The 19,783-nt window shown below is 42.7% G+C and overlaps 1 protein-coding gene across 3 annotated transcripts in view; it reads left to right on the plus strand.

Annotated features, from left to right (window-relative positions):
• LOC106583082 (S-adenosylhomocysteine hydrolase-like protein 1) overlaps positions 1-19,783 on the plus strand; it is a 67,284-nt gene that overhangs the window by 22,157 nt on the left and 25,344 nt on the right. The window contains exon 1 of one of the 3 annotated variants that reach the window (XM_045705440.2): positions 8,633-8,737. The exons of 1 other annotated variant lie outside the window; for it this stretch is intronic. Coding sequence is in view for 1 of the 2 variants with exons in the window: in XM_014166877.3 (XP_014022352.1) it covers positions 14,159-14,236 (78 nt within the window). In the remaining variant the exon portion in view is untranslated. Of the gene's footprint in view, positions 1-8,632; positions 8,738-13,776; positions 14,237-19,783 lie in introns of those variants that run through there. One more of the 3 variants, XM_014166877.3, reaches the window with a different exon arrangement.

Here is a 19,783-nt window from a genome sequence, read left to right on the forward strand (position 1 = left end):
ACTTTTGACTGGTGCTGTATGTTGGGTATTGTCGATGTTTGATGCTGTGAAACTTGGAGTAACTTTAGCTCTCAGATTAGCAAGTGCTGTCATGCCATTATAACTTGGTTGGTACAGGCGAGCACATCAGCGGTGGAGATCGCATGATTGCTCTCTGTCTCATGGAAATAGTTGCGGTGTTTAGCTGTATATAGTCAGCTAACTAGTTGGTTGTTTTGTCTTGTTTCTACCGATGTAATTGCTATGGAAATAGCCCAAGCTGCTTGCTATAGCTAGCTAGTAAGCTAGTTAGTCTGTCTGGCAAGAAAAGTTGTGTGTAGCAGTAAATTTGAGCTGCGCTCACGAAGCGTCAAGTTCCGCTGTCACTTTCACTAGCTAGCCATACAGACAACCAGCTAACTATCCACCGAAATGAAGGCTAGAGTAATTTGTGTATATCTGTTGGGCTTAGGTTGTGGATTGTCATGTTCGTCAGGTGCAGATATTCATTGTCTCGTTTCCTGTGATTTGACAGCTTAGTTGTTGTTTTAGGAAAGATGCCTGCACGGTGGACCTCATGGTGAGTTGGATATTTGTTTACATAGCCAGCTAACAAGTTGCTTGTTTTGTCCTGTTTCTACCGACACAATTAATTTGGAAACTGTTGTGTCCTATTTGTTGCTCCTCTCCCTCTGGTACTCTGTTTCTCTAGGCCAGGGAAATTGTAGAGTCAGGGCTCAGCAGCAAAAGGCAGGGAGGAAGAGGAGTACGAGATGATTGGAGGGATAGTGGAGTGAGAGAGGGTAAACCTGAGAGGGGAGCCAACGTTTCTATGGAGTGTGTCTGCCCCAAGTCCCACCATTCACCCTTGTACCACATAGCCTGGGACTAAAGTGACAGTGGGGTTTTGTAGTTGTTTTTAAGTGGTAGCAACTTACAGTTGAAGTCGGAAGTTTACATACAGCTTAGCCAAATACATTTAAACTCAGTTTTTCACAATTCCTGACATTTAATCCTAGTAAATATTCCCTGTCTTAGGTCAGTTAGGTTCACCACTTTATTTTAAGATTGTGAAATGTCAGAGTAATAGTAGATAAAAGCTTAAATAATTATATTACTTTCATCACATTCCCAGTGGGTCAGAAGTTTACATACACTCAATTAGTATTTGGTGGCATTGCCTTTAAATTGTTTAACTTGGGTCAAAAGTTTCGGGTAGTCTTCCACAAGCTTCCCACAATAAGTTGGGTGAATTTTGGCCCATTCCTCCTGACAGAGCTGGTGTAACTGAGTCAGGTTTGTAGGCCTACTTGCTCGCACACGCTTTTTCAGTTCTGCCCACAAATTTTCTATGGGATTGAGGTCAGGGCTTTGTGATGGCCACTCCAATACCTTAACTTTGTTGTCCTTAAGCCATTTTGCCACAACTTTGGAAGTATGCAATCACACTGCGCACTGCCCTAACCCATCTGGACAAGAGGAATACCTATGTAAGAATGCTGTTCGACTACAGCTCAGCATTTAACACCATAGTACCCTCCAAACTCGTCATTAAGCAGGAGATCCTGGGACCCTGGGTCTCGACCCCACCCTGTGCATCTGGGTCCTGGACTTCCTGACGGGCCGCCCCCAGGTGGTGAGGGTAGGAAACATCTCCACCCCGCTTTACAGATGCCCAATCGAAAGCATCCTGTCGGGCTGTATCACTGCCTGGTAAGGCAACTGCTCCGCCCACAACCGCAAGGCTCTCCAGAGGGTAGTGAGGTCTGCACAACGCATCACCGGGGGCAAACTACCTGCCCTCCAGGACACCGACACCACCACCTGATGTCACAGGAAGGCCAAAAAGATCATCAAGGAAAACAACCACCTGAGCCACTGCCAGTTCACGCCGCAATCATCCAGAAGGCGAGGTCAGTACAGGTGCACCAAAGCAGGGACCGAGAGACTGAAAAACAGCTTCTATCTCAAGGCCATCAGACTGTTAAACAGCCATCACTAACATTGAGAGGCTGCTGCCAACATACTGACTCATCTCTAGCCACTTTACGAATAAAAATTGAATGTAATTAATGTATCACTAGCCACTTTAAACAATGCTACTTTATATAATGTTTACATACCCTACATACCCTGTGTGTGTATAAGGTAGTTGTTGTGAAATTGTTAATTACTTGTTAGATATTACTGCATGGTCGGAACTAGAAGCACAAGCATTTCGCTACACTCACATTAACATCTGCTAACCATGTGTATGTCACAAATAAAATTTGAAGGACCCGTTTGCGACCAAGCTTTAACTTCTTGACTGATGTCTTGAGATTTTTCTTCAATATATCCACATAATTTTCCTTTCTCATGATGCCATCTATTTTGTGAAGTGCACCAGTCCCTCCTGCAGCAAAGCACCCCCACAACATGATGCTCTTGTGGGGGTGCTTCACGGTTGGGATGGTGTTCTCCGGCTTGCAAGCCTCCCCCTTTTTCCTCCAAACATAACGATGGTCATTATGGCCAAACAGCTGTATTTTTGTTTCATCAGACCAGAGAACATTTCTCCAAAAAGTAGTCTGGCTTTTTTATGGCGGGTTTGGAGCAGTAGCTTCTTCCTTGCTGAGCGCCCTTTCAGGTCATGTCGTTATCAGACTCGTTTTACTGTGGATACTTTTGTACCTGTTTCCTCCAGAATCTTCACAAGGTCCTTTGCTGTTGCTCTGGGATTGATTTGCACTTTTCGCACCAAAGTACGTTCATCTCTAGGAGACAGAACGTGTCTCCTTCCTGAGCGGTATGATGGCTGCGTGGTACCTTGGTGTTTATACTTGCGTACTATTGTTTGTACAGATGAAGGTGGTACCTTCAGGCGTTTGGAAATTGCTCCCAAGGATGAACCAGACTTTTGGAGGTCTACAAGCCAGGACATAATTTTCTGGAATTTTCCAAGCAGTTTAAAGGCACAGTCAACTTAGTGTATGTAAACTTCTGACCCACTGGAATTGTGATACAGTGAATTCTAACTGAAATAATATGTCTGTAAACAATTGTTGGGAAAATTACTTGTCATGCACAAAGTAGATGTCCTAACCGACTTGCCGAAACTTTAGTTTGTTAACAAGACATTTGTGGAGTGTTTGAAACACTTAGGTTGGAGCCATTAAAAATCGTTTTATGTTAACTTCCGACTTCAACTGTATATCTGTTCTAGAACTTGTAATGGTTACAACAAAAAAATGGGTGGGGTTGATCATCTTGACTCACTGAGGAGCTATTACAATGTTGTGCACACAGGCAGAAAATGGTTGAAGTATGTGTTTTGGGGGATGCTCAACATTGCCATCATAAATGCGTACATTGTGTGGGGGACCCTGCAAAGTCCCTTTCCCAGAAACCACAGGCACTGGTAAGTTGTAAATGTGGACCTTTGTGATATGGCTACAGTGGCAGGAAGAGGGGAGCCAAGAGTGTGGCGCCAGGGCGTGTGGACTGAGTTGTACGTCATTTGAAAGCAGATTAAGTTTGAAGGGCGTAAGGGAAGGTGTGGTGTGCATCCGGAGTGGACGCAGGGCAAAGAGTGTGAGATGTGTAGAAACCTCATTTGGGTGCTCTTTGCAGGATGGGGCCCTGCTTCTTCCAGAAGTTCCATGACATGTTGTAGACTAAATGCAAAAACAAAAGTGACAGTGTGAAATATGAATTTGTCCTACAAATCTTTTATTGACACTGAACAGTTGTTGCATGTATGTGTTTTATACGTTGCCTTCGGAAAGTATTCAGACACTTTGACTATTTCCACATTTTGTTACATTACAGCCTTATTCTAAAATGGCCTTAAAATCTTCAGCAATCTACACACAACACACGATACCCCATAATGACACATATTTTTGGAAATGTATAAAAAAAAATCCTTATTTACATAAGTATTCAGACCCTTTCTGCAGCATTGAAGGTCCCCAAGAACACAGTGGCCTCCATTCTTAAATGGAAGAAGTTTGGAACCACCAAGACTCTTCCTAGAGCTGGCCGCCTGGCCAAACTGAGCAATCGGGGGAGAAGGGCCTTGGTCAGGGAGGTGATCAAGCGAAAGGTGATCAAGCGAAAGGTGATCCGGCGAATGGTCACTCTGACAGACCTCCAGAGTTCCTCTGTGGAGATGGGTGAACCTTCCAGAAGGACAACCATCTCTGCAGCACTCCACCAATCAGGCCTTTATGGTAGAGTGACCAGACATAAGCCACCCCTCAATAAAAGGCACATAACAGCCCTCTTGGGGTTTGCCAAAAGGCACCTAAAGGACTCTCAGACCACGAGACACAAGATTCTCTGGTCTGATGAAAACCAGATTGTACTCTTTGGCCTGAATGCCAAGCGTCATGTCTGGAGGAAACCTCGCACCATCCCTACGGTGAAGCATGGTGGTGGCAGCATCATGCTCTGGGGATGTTTTTCAGAGGCAGGGACTGGGAGACTAGTCAGGATCGTGGGAAAGATGAACGGAGCAAAGTACAGAGAGATCCTTGATGAAAACCTGTTCTGGAGTGCTCATGTCATCAGACTGAGGCAAAGGTTCACCTTCCAACAGGACAACGACCCTAAGCCCACAGCCAAGACAACACATGAGTGGTTTCAGGACAAGTCTCTGAATGTCCTTGAGTTGCCCAGCCAGAGCCCGGACTTGAACCCGAGCGAACATCTCTGGAGAGACCTGAAAATAACTGTGTAGCGACGCTCCCCATCCGACCTGACAAAGCTTGAGAGAATCTGCAGAGAAGAATGGGAGAAACTCCCCAAATACAGGTGTGCCAAGCTTGTAGCATCATACCCAAGAAGACTGGAGGCTGTAATCACTGCCAAAGGTGCTTCCACAAAGTTCTGAGTAAAGTGTCTGAATACTCATGTAAATGTGATAAAAAATGTTCATGTAAATTTGCAAACATTTCTTAATCTGTTTTTGCTTTGTCATTGTGGGGTATTGTGTGTAGATTGACTCTTTTTATTCATTTTAGAATAAGGCTATAATGTAACAACGTGGAAAAGGCCAAGGGGTCTGAATACTTTCTGAATGCACTGTATATACATTTTACAGACACAGTATATTTTACATTGGTAATCTTATTTTTTGTCTTACCCTTCAGCTCCACACCACCTCTCCCATCTATCTCTGAACACCATCCAGTTTTGATTTGTATTTGCCATATATTTTTCTGCTGTGATGTTTCACAAAAGTTCTGAACCTTTCTATTCTTATAGTTCCTACAGATTATAAATTATAGATACATTTTTTTGCTAAGAGTATTATTATATTGTTGATCGATTGACTGTGACTTTGCAAATCACCCAGCAGTGCTATTTGCAAAGTTAGCGCCAGGGTAAATGTTGTAATTCTTCTGCCATTCTCTATCTAATACTTGTTTCATTCACTGAATTGTCAAAGTAGGCTACTATTTCAACATTTTGGCAGGCCTAATCTGTGCTAAATCTTATTGAGAGAGGTCATCTACATTTTGAAATGGTCTTTGAATAGTTGTTTGTATTTTTATACTGAACAAAAATATATTCGCAACATGCAACATTTTCAATGATTTTACTGAGTTACAGTTCATATAAGGAAATCAGTAATTTTAAATAAATTCATTACACTCCTAATCTATGGATTTCACATGACTAGGCAGGGGCGTAGCCATGGGTGGTCCTGGGAGGGCATCGGCCCACCCACTTGGGAGCAAGGCCCAGCCAATCAGAATTTGTTTTTCCCCACAAAAGGGCTTTACTACAGACTGAAATACTCTTCAGTTTCATCAGATGTCTTGGTGGTTGGTCTCAGACGATCCCGCAGGTGAAGAAGCCGGATGTGGAGGTCCTGGGTTGGCGTGGGTGCACGGGGTTGCGGTTGTGAGGCCGGTTGGATGTACTGCCAAATTCTCTAAAACTACGTTGAAGGCGGCTTATGGTAGAGAAATGAACATTCAATGCTCTGGTGGACATTTCTGCAGTCAGCATGCCATTTGCACACTCCCACAACTTGAGACTTCTGGCATTGTGTTGTGACAAAACTGCACATTTTAGAGTGCCTTTTCTTTGTCCTCAGCTCAAGGTGCACATGTGTAATGATCATGCTGTTTAATCAGCCACTTGATATGCCACACTTGTCAGGGTGATGGATTATCTTGGTAAAGGAGAAATGCTCACTAACAGGGATGTGAACAAATTTGTGCTCAAACTTTGAGAGAGAGAACCTTTTCATGCGCCTGTAAAATTTCTGGGATCTTCTATTTCAGCACATGGGACCAACACCTTACATGTTTGTTTACATTTTTGTTCAGTATATTGTTACAGAAGTAAGAATCGTTGTCAATCAAATGGCCTACTTGTGTGGGTTTTGAAATACTTTCTGAATATTGTCCTCTGGTCACATTTTCGATTTGAGTAATTTAGTCAAATTGACAAAAAAAATGTTAAGTGTTAATCGTTTTTTTGATAGTGTCTACACAATGGAAGAATAAAGGAGTGTTATTCCTGTTGACCTGAATGAGGTGTCATGAAAGAAAATGTTAGGTTTTAAAGAGCACAAGTTAACTTGTAATTATCATGTGTGAGAAAATGAGCTTTATCTTGAACATTCTCAGTAATCTACAGCAGCATTCTAGAATTCTATTGGGGTCTAAAGTGTTAACCCGTTGTTGCTTTAGATCGTCCCTCTTTCTAAATTTCAAAAGCATATTTTCATATCTGTCATTAAACCGCTCTCATTTGTTGTGTGCTTTGGAGAACAGTGTTTTCCTGCTAATTTCATTTTGGAACATTTGCGCTTACTGCGTATTGCTGTGCTTATGTGAAGAAATGGCCTAATAGTTTAACATTTTAAGCTAAACGCCTCATTTGCTTTTTAAAAGGTTTTTTTGTTGATGTTCAGTGGTTGTAATAATTTGGGATCTATCATCCCACAACAGTCTGAGATATTTGTTCCTCTCGCAGAACGACAAGCTGACCAATCGAATAGGTCAACTTCTGTACTACAGGGGATAGTAGATTGACATAGGCTAGTGCTTTTTCTGTTCATTACTCATTTCGTTAGCTGACAAAGTAAATGTGGACAGTTCTTCTAACATCTTCAGTATGCGCCTGGGAATTCAATAAGGAGGACGCCCGCCGTTGCATCCCCAAGGTGTCCGTCTTCCCTAGTAGCCTACTTCGGAGCTGTGAGGCCTGTGAGAAGGACCCGATTGCATGACAGGCATTGCCTAATAAGAATTGAGATATCTGAGAGAGCCATGTGAGTGAGAGGTGCTTCAGTGCAGGGCGTTTGGCAGCCGGGAGAAGAATTATGATGACTATATTCAGCCCAAGGGCGCAACGGCCACTTTGGCAGTCAGGCATCGATTACAGCCACACAAGGGGGCCATCCATGGCTGTCGATGCTCCTGGGAATTTCGATGCCTGATGACGAGAGTTTTCTCAATGTTCATTGTCTCTCAAACCAAGGAAGGAGGAAGTTGGCCGTTGGAATTTTGAAAACCAGTCTGCTGTCTTCTTGAAACAGCATGATAAGGTGGCATTAAAGGCGTCCGCATGCTTCCCAGCCGAAACAGTTGGGTTTGTGCATATATTATGACGACATTTTGTCCCTTCGGTAAGGTTTTTTTTGGCTGTTCGGGCACACTCTATTTTTTTCCCAAGGCCAGCCGAAGTTTGGGAGCCGAAGTCTACGCCCCTTCGTCCGTGAAGGGGTGTGATTTTTCTTGTTTTTCAAGCGAAGGTCTTTTTAAGGGAGTATGTGAGCACACTCGTTCGGTTTGCCTATAAGCAAACTGTGTCTGCAAGTCTATCAAAAAGGGAACTACATGCACTGCAATTAATCCCAATTCTTAAGAGAGCCTTCACGATCCCTGCAATAAAGCTTAGGGGTTGTAATTCACGACTCCGTTATGTGAGAGGGTTGAGTCTATCCTATGTACTGTGGGGGAGACACGCTGAGAAACTGGAAATAGTCCTCCCTCTCACCGGTCAGGAACTAATAGGATTGTTTTTGGGTTCTCCAACTCAGGCCCTGTTGTAACATCTGCTACATTAGTAACACCTGCGCAACATCGCTGTGCAGCTCTATAAACCTCACTGGCTCTGCCAAGAAGCAGGTGCCACATCCTGTGTCACCAGTGACTTATCAAAAAGTGCCCTAGTAGCTACTAAAACCTCCTGGCTTATAGGTTTATGCACGGATATCATAGAAATGATTGGAGGCCGTCAACGCTTTTTAAAAGTTCTTATTGCAAATATATTGTCGGTTTCAGATGCAAGATTTAAATGCAAAGTTCATAGTGCATAAATATTGTTTTTAACCTTTTTATATTTTTGCATTGAAGCCTCAGTTTTGGATTTTTTTTCTCATTTTCAACAGTGTGTAGGTCTCTCTCTCATTTTGCATGGATGTTATAGAAATAATCTTCCCAAAAACAGTAATAATTAACTCTGAAAATTTGCTTGGATCTCATTAGAGAGAGAATTTTCTCTGCCTCTGAATAAACATTAGCTTGGAGCTCTCTCCTGCGTTAGCTCCCAGGAGCAGCCTGTCATATTACGCAAGCCGGAGGTGTAATGTTACACTCAAATGCATGTGTACGCACACTCACAAAAAGACACACACACATTTTGTGGGCGTTATGCAACGCTGGTCCAGCAGGAAATGAAGCCTTCTGGGCTCTTCAGAGAGCGGGCGCAATAGAAATCGACATACAGTTTCAGAGTGGGCAGCTGACATAATGTGAGAGTTTTTGTTACGTTTTACATGTGTTGGCCTATTTGAAATGATCATTCCAGTAAAGTGTATATATTATTCATTTTTAGGGAACTGAAAGACAGACCAGGAACTGTGGGTGACCAGTAATGCTGGGACTTGACCTTAGCTGTGTGTGGGTGTGCTTTAGCTCTAGCTCGCTCTGTGTTAGTTTTCAGTTGGAAGTTATACAACACAGCTGCGCCAATGTTGCATTTGTTTAAAGAGAATACAGCCACACATTACTCTTAAAAGCCACGCACTACTCCTGACACTTTGTTAGCCCGTCTGTTTCCCTCCCTGCTCTACCGCACCAAATGTCACTGGTTTTCCCCTCCACTGATTTCCTCCCATCTTTCCTCCCACCTAAATCTTGCTAGTCTGTGGTCTTATCCACTTTGAAAGCTTACAGATGCTGATTCTCCCTTCTGTAGTACGATTGGGGAAAATACATTTTTGTATTTGTCAGACCTTATCATGCCACCTACCTGTAATCTTTTTCCATTCCTGAATGAGGGATTATTCTGCCATTGAAATCATTGGGGTGGGCCGCTTAAGCGTTTTTTGGGATGCCTAAATGGGGGGAACGTTATAAAGTATGTAGAGAAGATCATGGACGTATATATTTTAAAATCGTAGAGTTTGTTAAATCTCAATCACAAATCAAAGCTAGACTGCTCAGCTACAAGCAGTACCAGACAGGTGTATAAAATGGAGCACACAGCCATTGCAATCTCCATAGGCCAAATATTGTCAGAATAGCCTCACTGAAGAGCTCAGTGACTTTCAACGTGGCACCGTCATAAAATTCAGAAAAAGAGATGTCCCTTTTTCAGGACCCTGTCTTACAAAAATAATTGGTAAAAATCCAAATAACTTCACAGATCTTCATTGTAAAGGGTTTAAACACTGTTTCCCATGCTTGTTCAATTAACCATAAACAATTAATGAACATGCACCTGTGGAACGGTCCCTAAGACACTAACAGCTTGCAGACAGTAGGCAATTAAGATCACAGTTATGAAAACTTGGGACACTAAAGAGGCTTTTCTACTGACTCTGAATAACACCAAAAGAAAGATGCCCAGGGTCCCTGCTCATCTGTGTGAACGTGCCTTAGGCATGCTGCAAGGAGGCATGAGGACTGCAGATGTGGCCAGGGCAATAAATTGCTATCTATGTCCGTACTGTGAGACGCCTAAGACGGCGCTACAGGGAGACGGGACGGACTGCTGATCGTCCACAGTGGCAGACCACGTGGAACAACACCTGCACAGAATCGGTACATCCGAATGTCACACCTGCGAGACAGGTACAGGATGGCAACAACAACTGCCCAAGTTACACCAGGAATGCACAATCCATCAGTGCTCAGACTATCCGCAATAGGCTGAGAGAGGCTGGACTGAGGGCTTGTAGGCCTGTTGTAAGGCAGGTCCTCACCAGACATCACCGGCAACAACGTCGCCTATGGGCACAAACCCATCGCCGCTGGACCGGACAGGCAAAATGTTATCTTCACTGACGACTCGCATTTTTGTCTCACCAGGGGTGATAGTCTGATTCGCATTTATCGTCGAAGGAATGAGCGTTACACCGAGGGCTGTACTCTGGAGCGGGATCGAGGTGGAGGGTCCATCATGGTCTAGAGTGGTGCGTCAGCATCATCAGACTGAGCTTGTTGTCATTGCAGGCAATCTCAACGCTGTGCGTTACAGGGAAGACATCCTCCTCCCTCATGTGGTACCCTTCCTGCAGGCTCATCCTGACATGACCCTCCAGCATGACAATGCCACCACGCACAGAACAAGCAGTATGGCTGATTTCCTGCAAGGCAGGAATGTCAGTTTTCTGCCATGGCCATTGAAGAGCCCGGATCTCAATCCCATTGAGCACGTCTGGGACCTGTTTGATCGGAGGGTGAGAGCTAGGGCCTATCCCCCCAGAAATGTCTGTGAACTTGCAGGTGCCTTGGTGGAAGAGTGGGGTTACCTCTCACAGCAAGATCTGGTGCAGTGCATGAGGAAGAGATGCACTGCAGTACTTAATGCAGCTGGTGGCCACACCAGATACTGTTACTTTTGATTTTGACCCCCCTTTGTTCTCAGACACATTATTCAATTTCTGTTAGTCACATGTCTGTGGAACTTGTTCAGTTTGTCTCAGTTGTTGAGTCTTATGTTCATACAAATATTTACGTAGTTGACAGTGAGAGGATGTTACTTTTTTTTTGCTGAGTTTAGAATGCCACCTTTCCAACAAGGCAGTTCATCAAATTTCTGCCCTACTAGACCTGCCCCGGTCAACTAAGTGCTTTTATTGTGAAGTGGAAACACCTATGACCAACAACGGCCTCAGCCGGGAAGTGGTAGGACACACAAGCTCAAACAACGACTGACAAGTGCTAAAGCGCGTAGCACGTAAAAATTGTCTGTCCTTGGATGCAACACTGACTACCGAGTTCCAAACTGCCTCTGGATTAACGTCAGCACAAGAACTGTTCGGAGCTTCATGAAATGGGTTTCCATGGCCGAGCAGCCGCACACAAGCCTAAGATCACCATGCACAATTCCAAGTGTCGGCTGGAGTGGTGTAAAGCCTACCGCCATTTGACTCTGGAACAGTGGAAACGCTTTCTCTGGATTGATGAATCATGCTTCACCATCTGGCAATCCGACGGACAAATCTGTGCCCGAATGCATAGTGCCAACTGTAACATTTTTGGGAGGAGGAATAATGGTCTGGGGCTGTTTTTTGTGGTTCGGACTTGGCTCCTTAGTTCCAATGAAGAGATCTTAACGCTGCAGCATATAATGGCATTCTAGATGATTCTGTGCTTCCAACTTTGTGGCAACAGTTTGGGTAAGGCCCTTTACTGTTTCAGCATGACAATTCCCCTGTGCACAAAGTCGAGGTCTATACAGAAATGGTTTGTCGATCGTTGTGGAAGAACATGACTGGCCTGCACAGAGCCCTTACCTCAACCCCATCGAACACCTTTGGGATTAATTGGAACGTTGACTGCAAGCCAGTCCTAATCACCAAACATCAGTGCCCAACCTCACTAATGCTCTTGTGGCTGAATGGAAGCAAATCCCTGCAGCAGTGCTCTAACATCTAGTGGAAAGCCTTCCCAGAAGAGTTGAGGCTGTTAAAGCAGCAAAGGGGGGGCCCAACGCCATGTTAATACCCATGATTTTGAAATGAGATGTTCGACGAGCAGGTGTCCACATACTTTTGGTCATGTGGTGTACCATTGGATAGGATGCCTAAATTGACTAACAAGGGAGAGATTATAAGCAACTGGGATTTCCTTTACTTTATGTGCACAGGTGAAGTCACTATTTTAACATTCTTCTTGATCCAGTGACTTCTTTAGCTTCTCGACTCTTACCCTCTGGTGACTTGTTGGTGCTGTGCTGTTGCCGACATAGAAACGTTATTACTCATCCATGCCAGAGTTGATACTGACAACTTCATCTGTCTTCTGTTAATTTGGGATTTCCTTCAAGAACCAGAGGTTTTGGTCTTGAGCTCTCATTTGTTTCCTCCTCTTGGAACGCTGGTCAGTGTTATCCAGTTACAGGTGTGAGCAGTATACCAACTGAGCCGTGTTACTTGCTTTTGGGGGAGGGTTTTGTTTTGTGTGTCTGTTGTTCACATACATAGTCAGTCGTGAGTGCAGCATCAGCTTGTTTCCCAGAACACTCTGCAGACGAATTGTCTGGAGATTAATTCAGGCAGGCGTCATGGAATCTATCATGGAGACGGCAGCGTGACCTCACTGCTCAGTGGAAGGGAACACCTGTCCATCAAATGTGACAGAACGTAGTGTGAGCTAAATCCAGAAGGCAACCCTAGGGGATGACCTTAGCTCATCCACAGTGAAGTCCCCTGCCTGACCAGGGCTAAATACAGCTCATCACTGCCTGATGCTAATTCCCCTTATCTAGCCTACCTAGAAGCTTGTTCTCAGAAGCCTGTTCTTAGAAGCTTTCTTTCAGAATCATCATATCCGAGTGATATTGATCACAAACTTTGTGCTGAAATACTAACGACCTAGCACTTTTGGCGTTTTGATACACTTGTCTTTAAAAAGCTAATTGATGGATATTACCCAGGGAAGCGTGAAGCGTGCTTAAATTAAAGCTCCCTTTGCTGCAGCAGTGCGTTTTATTATGGTTTATAATGTAATGAGGTCACTACTGATCCTCATTATAGCATAGAGGAGCATGCTGACTTATTGGCCATTGGCTTGGCGGCCAGGTGCGGGTATTAGTATTAGCCGTGGGGAATTAAATGTCTAGTGACTGACTGCTCATTCTAAAACCCATACTCTGGTGTGTACCACTACATCCTATACCCTATTTTAGTGTGGGGGGGTGCATGGGGGTTTGTTTGAGTGTGTAAATAAGGTAAGATGGGTCAGAATAGTATTCTTTTTTTTAGGCTGGACCAGATCTGTGGGCCTGGTCAGATCTGCTGGAGTGATTTTAGGCTTATGGAGACAGGCTTTAATTCCCTTTCCATCATTTTTATTAGCCATCAACCTCAAGCTATCTATTAGCAAGCAGCTACTGCCAGGATTACATTGGATGGAAAGGGTCACGATACTCCACAAATTAGTGTTTTTTTCTGTTTATGGGTGTGGCAAGGGGCGCAGCTACATTTTAGAGGATTTTTGATGCAGTGTAGACATTTGTACATTTTTAAGCCAAATTCCCTCAATCCTACCTTTTTGTCTCCATGGACCTAAGATACATTTGTGCAGTTTTAAACCTAATTTCCTCCAATTATACATATTCTGCCATGGAGCTGAGAGAAAATGTTGCAGTTTTAAAGCTAGTTTTCTGCAAGTCTATGCATTTTGCTATGGCTAATGCTGTGTTTTTTTGCTCAAACATAATAAAATCAATACGGCTAAATAGATTTGAGGGAATTTTCAATTCTCATTGGTTATAAAAAAATATAGTCCATTACCGTTTTTACATACTTTATCTGATTTTAGCCATTTACGTTTACACTGAAAGAGTTATTCCATTCCGAAAATGTATTGCAAAAAAAAGAAGTATACGTATTTTTAGACTGTTTGGACTTAGGCGACCTGAAAAAAAAAAAGGAGAAAAAAAACGCTTAGGCTGCCAGCCCAAGGATTACAAATGGCAGAAAAATCCATGGAATAGAACATTAGCAGAGAGACGGTGAGAGGGAAAGACACCGAGACGATACTGCAAACAGCAGAAAACAACTCAAGTAAAGCACAGAAAAAAAGAAAGGGAAGATAATTTGTCAGGTGGCTGCTGGTGGGGGCTATGGCACGGCCCTCTTTTGCCCTCCTGGTGTGGAGATTTCCATGATAACAGGCGCTGTACGTAACAACCAGGAGAAGAGTTTGAACACTGGTAAGGGATGAACATGGAACCTGTACGGCAAGTGGGAGGCATGGAGCTGCAAGCGGGAGCCATGGCACAGGCACACAAACACAGGGTGAGTGAGATTGGCCAGAGCGGGTGAGGGGATGGTCTGAGAACCGCTCCATAGAAACCCTCTGTTTGTGCTCTGCTGCCTGACCTTGCTAAGGAAGATTATTTGAACTTAGTGTAATTTTTGGAGCCTTTTTTTGTTCTTAGTTTATTGTTGGGGGGGGAGCTTTCAACACCCTTAAGGTGATATAAGTCACATTGTAGAAAAGTTACAATGCAGCCAGCCATTTAATGAGGACTTTCTCAATTATGGTGGTTAAGGTAGAGAGACACAATCTCTCCTAAGCATATGCTGTCAAATGTTTTTGTTTGTTTGCAGTTGATAGAGGTCAACTTTCTGAAAGAGGATTATGGGCGTGTACTGAATTTTTCTGTTGTGCTGTCCCAGTTCTCTACACAGATGCAGTGGATAATTGACTGAATGCAATAGAGAAAGTAGTAAGGCTGAGTCCTCTTGCTTGTAGTCTGGAATGGAAACCCTCATTCTTATTCGTAGCATAAAGGGGAATAGAATAGGCCAACTGAAGAATAGAGAGAAACAGTGAAAAAAATTGTTAAGTCTTGCCATGGACTCAAGTTGACCCTCAGTTAAAGGAAATATAGGTAATGGAGGGGAGCATATCCTGTGTATGCCAAGTAGTAGAAGAGACACATACTTATCTCTGCATCCCACACAATAAAATGCTCTTACACATACTGTATACCTTTACAACAACACATGAACCAAGAAAACAATCTTAATCTCTTTGTACTACTCGTGCTTTGGCAGAGTGCCTCTGGACTTTGAGCCCTTGTTCTTTTTAACACGGAGTCTGTTCTGTCTCTGTTGTGGCTGAATTTAAGAAAGGATTGGGCTTGTGCACTTTGCGGGAATGAAAAGATTTGCATTCCAAAGCCAGTTTGTGGAGAAACCTCCCAATCCATCCCTCCCTGCCTCGACTTAGGGAGGAGGATATAGTTACAGCTGCTGATGTGCAAGGTATTCATCTCAAATCTCAGGTTGGGTGGATTTAAAGCATGCAGAGATCACTGGCTCTTTGTAAAAAAATAAACCTTTTTTTTTTAAAGGCTGTTTGTTTGGGAACCAGTGTCCTGCAGGCATAAAATGTAATACAAGCACAAAATGTGCTGACAGTGGAAGATACAATCCAAACATAAACATGTCCATTGGTGATTCTCTGTATCCTGTCACTACCCAACCAGGTCCTCACCTGCATGTGGAGGTATGCACATTCAACCAGAACTGTGTGACCCCGACTCAACCTCCAGGGATAGGTTGCTACCCCGGGAATCTCTGGGACACTGCCAACTTGGCACTTGTCCTGCCTCGACTAGACAGCAAAAACAAAATCAAAATTATTAATACTCGCTATTATACTGTTTGTGTCAGACACACTGAGAAATGTGTGGGCTGCAATCATGAGGATGATCTGAATCTGTGTAGGCATATGTGTGCGTGCGTCGGTGACTCTGTGCATGCCTTGTGGTTCAGTCTCTGAAGTCTACAATGATCTGAAAAAAGGGACCTATGAAATAGGCTGCATTTTAAATTAGTTTCCACCATTGTCAACTGTGTTAACCTTGAATAGAGCTTTATTGATTGGATTCACATGATTGCTCTTTGTCATTTTGCTATTGGTGCTTTAGCCTTTATACAGACACAATTGTTTGGGGAATGTTCTGGTAAAATGTGAAGTTGGTTAATTTATGGTCCCACTGCCCTCAATCTGTGTAAAGACCCACTGGCATTTTAACACCATATCCAGTGTCCCTCTCTGGCCTCCAGACCCAGGTTAATATGCTTATGTTCTCACTGGATTCTTCAAATACTGGGGCGATTATCCCACCCACATTCATCTCTGGCTCTGTTTAGACCTCCCCAGTAACCACACGCAGGACATAGTGGGTTAGCAAAGCATGCATTGGCTATGAGAGGGGTTATAGTTGCGTAATGCCTTCATAGACCTTATCTGCTTACTGCAGACTGCTAATGAGCGATCCAAATATTAGTTGTAGTTTTCAAAACGTTGGTAGCTACCAAAGAACGAAGAAGCTGTAGGACAAACCCTGTTCATAATGTCATTGTATAATGCTTTTAAAGCACCTTAGTTTGAGAGATGTTTTATCTCAAGCCTGTCTTAACATTGTTGTGTTGCGTGACTTCATGACACATTACCTGTATTTGTTTGAAAACCTGTATTTGTATGAAACCTCAACATGTCAGAAGGTGTTTCTCGTGAATCTGTAAGAATGTGTGCAGGAAGTAGTTTTGACACATTTCCCTTTAGGGAGCTAGTTCTGAGAGCCGTAAATAGGCCTGGACTTCAGATGAGGTTCTCTGTACATTGGAGAGATGATTTGTTGTTTTTAAACTGGGCTCCATTGCAACGCAAAACATTGTGACATCGCAATTGAGACCATAGCCATTTGTACAGTAGTCTATATTTCATGAACTGTATCATGTTCCTTGACAAGCATAATACTGTCCGACTCGAAAGACCATGGAAATTGCACTTGGAATAGCCTTGCCAGTTCAGTGGAACTCTTATTTCTATGCTGTCCACACCACAGCTCAGTATTTCAAACCTCTACAAAAGTGAAAGTCGTCACTTCACAAAATATGGCTTTTGACCTTGAGTGACGACACTTCTCAATGAACTGACACATCTCAGTGAACTGACGTCTGTTGGTTAGCACAACTAAAAAGTATATTTTGGATTCTGCAATAAAAATACAAGCTCAACATTTCAGGATAGTATTGTCCTGATGTGTGTCAATGTATTTAGGCTATACGACACACTCTCTAGGCCACAATTGCATACCTGATTCAACTCCAACACCACAACACAGAGTGGTTTTTCTGAGAAGGCATTCAAAATTCAAGTGTTCTCTTAGAAGTGAACAGAGAGTCCTTATGATATCTCAAAGCTTGATGTGAATATATCCCCTTGCATACATATCCATTCACAATTTGACTTTGGACTACTTTTACATTAAAAATAATATGCCAAAACTAATTCTCTCAAGTTGCAACACAATGTTTTTTGTCTTATGCCTCAGTATGTTTGTTTCATCACAGCCCTGATCACACATACTGTAGCTTTGAATTAGTTACAAACCACTATTATAGGTATCGGATGATTTCTTGCGACCAGATATTTACATTTTTTGATCCAGGTTTCAAGTGAATTGAAGTTAGGGGATGTCTAAATTAGGGCTGTCCAACGAAAATAAATCTTTGTCGACCAAGAGTCATCTGTTCTTTCGAGCAATTTTAAAACGTGTATTTTTCCATAGACACATCCTATGTGTGTTAATCAAATCAGCTATATGCACTGAGCTTGTCTGATGCTTTAAGTAGACTGTTTAATGAAATAATTAAGACACAAAAATGACTAGAGGGAGTCAGACCGCAATTGATATGATTGTGCCGGTCCTGGCTCAGACTTGCTGCGCTGTGTTAACATTTTTTTTACAGCGAATGACTCTGACTAGCACCCATTGTCTGTGTGCTCTCTCTCTCTCTCTCTCTCCTCCCTGCTGCAGCGACCACCACAGAACATTAACAGTATTTATCGCGCTGTCCATGTTGCTGAAGCTGCAACATAATTACAGCCATTTCTGACTGAAAAGTTCTGTTACCGAAATCCCTCATTTGTTTAGGAGAAACATTCGTATTACCTCAACCCTTGTTCTCTTTACGTGACACGTATGCGTTGCATGCACATGATCAATAGGGCCTGACCTATAGCATATCATAATCGCATCAATAAATTGGTTATATCAAACTTCGAACACGGTAAAAGCAAAATGGATGCAGAGGACATGACAAATAAGCTTCAAATGGGGGAATGTTTACTGGTTGCACAGGAGGTAAAGGGGTAGTCAGATGTATGGAAAAAAATCTGACTAGTTGTGGAAAATACTGGAGATCAAGAAAAATAAGTTAAGGAGCAAGCGCTGCGTGCATATTTTGTGTGCCAAACAGGTGCTGTTAGATTACAATATAATTTTCTGACCATTTGGAACAATATAAACAACCTTAAGCCTTTTATAAGTTATTAAGCCTTTATTACAGCAAAGACGAAAAACGATCACATTCATTTGTGAATGCAATTTCCGAAATGGAACGGTTTATTTATTGTTTAGGCTAATTATTCAAGGCTTGTTTTGTTTTATTTTATTTTAAAACTAAAATGCTTGATTGCACTTCAAATCATAATTTTTTTTTAAATTTTTATTTCACCTATATTTAATTATTATAATGATGACGACGACGAGATCAAGAAAAAGGAGGGTTTTTATTATAAATATTATTTCTGACAATTTGGAACAGTGTAAACAATAAATGCATTATAAATAATACCAGAGCGGCTGTTCTAACGGAAAAAAAGTGTAAAGCCTTTATTACAGCAAAGCAAAGATTTAAAAACAGACAAATTTGTGAAATTGTTTATCCGACATGTGGTGGTTGCGTGAGGCTTGGTGCTCATGGAATCAGAAGGCAGTTAAACAAACACTCAAACAAGCAATATAAGCAGGATCTGTCTTATTTCTGTAGATATACACTACCTGTCAAAAGTTTTAGAACACATACTCTTTCAAGGGTTTTCTTCATTTTTACTATTTTCTACTTTGTCGAATAATAGTGAAGACATCAACTATGGAATGATGTAGTAACCAAAAAAGTGTTAAACAAATGTTTATTTTAGATTCTTCAAATATAGCCACCCTTTGCCTTGATGACAGCTTTGCACACTCTTGGCATTCTTTCAACCAGCTTCACCTGGAATACCTTTCCAACAGTCTTGATGGAGTTCCCACATATGCTGAGCACTTGTTGGCTGCTTTTCCTTCACTCTGCGGTCCGACTCATCCCAAATCATCTCAATTGGGTAGAGGTTGGGTGATTTGTGGAGGCCAGGTCATCTGATGCAGCACTCCATCACTCTCCTTCTTGGTCAAATAGCCCTTACACAGCCTGGAGATATGTTGGGTCATTGTCCTGTTGAAAAACAAATGATAGTTCCACTAAGCACAAACCAGATGGGATGGTGTATCGCTGCAGAATGCTGTGGTAGTCATGCTGGTTAATTGTGCCTTGAATTCTAAATATATCACAGACAGTGTCACCAGCAAAGCACCCCCACACCATCACACCACCTCTTCCATGCTTTACGGTGGGAAATACACAAGCGGAGATCATCTGTTCACCCACACCGCGTCTCACAAAGACACGGCGGTTGGAACCAAAAATCTCCAATTTGGAGTCCAGACCAAAGGACAGATTTCCACTGGTCTAATGTCCATTTGCTTGTGTTTCTTGGGCCAAGCAAGTGTCTTCTTCTTATTGGTGTCCTTTAGTAGTGGTTTCTTTTCAGCAATTCGGCCATAAAGGCCTGATTCACGCAGTCTCCTCTGAACAGTTGATGTTGAGATGTCTGTTACTTGAACTCTGAAGCAATTATTTGGGCTGCAATTTCTGAGGCTAGTAACTCTAATGAACTTATGCGCTGCAGCAGAGGTGACTCTGGGTCTTCCTTTCCTGTGG

The sequence above is a fragment of the Salmo salar genome, chromosome 22 (assembly GCF_965601325.2).
Source record: "Salmo salar chromosome 22, fSalSal1, whole genome shotgun sequence".
NCBI lineage: Eukaryota > Metazoa > Chordata > Actinopteri > Salmoniformes > Salmonidae > Salmo > Salmo salar.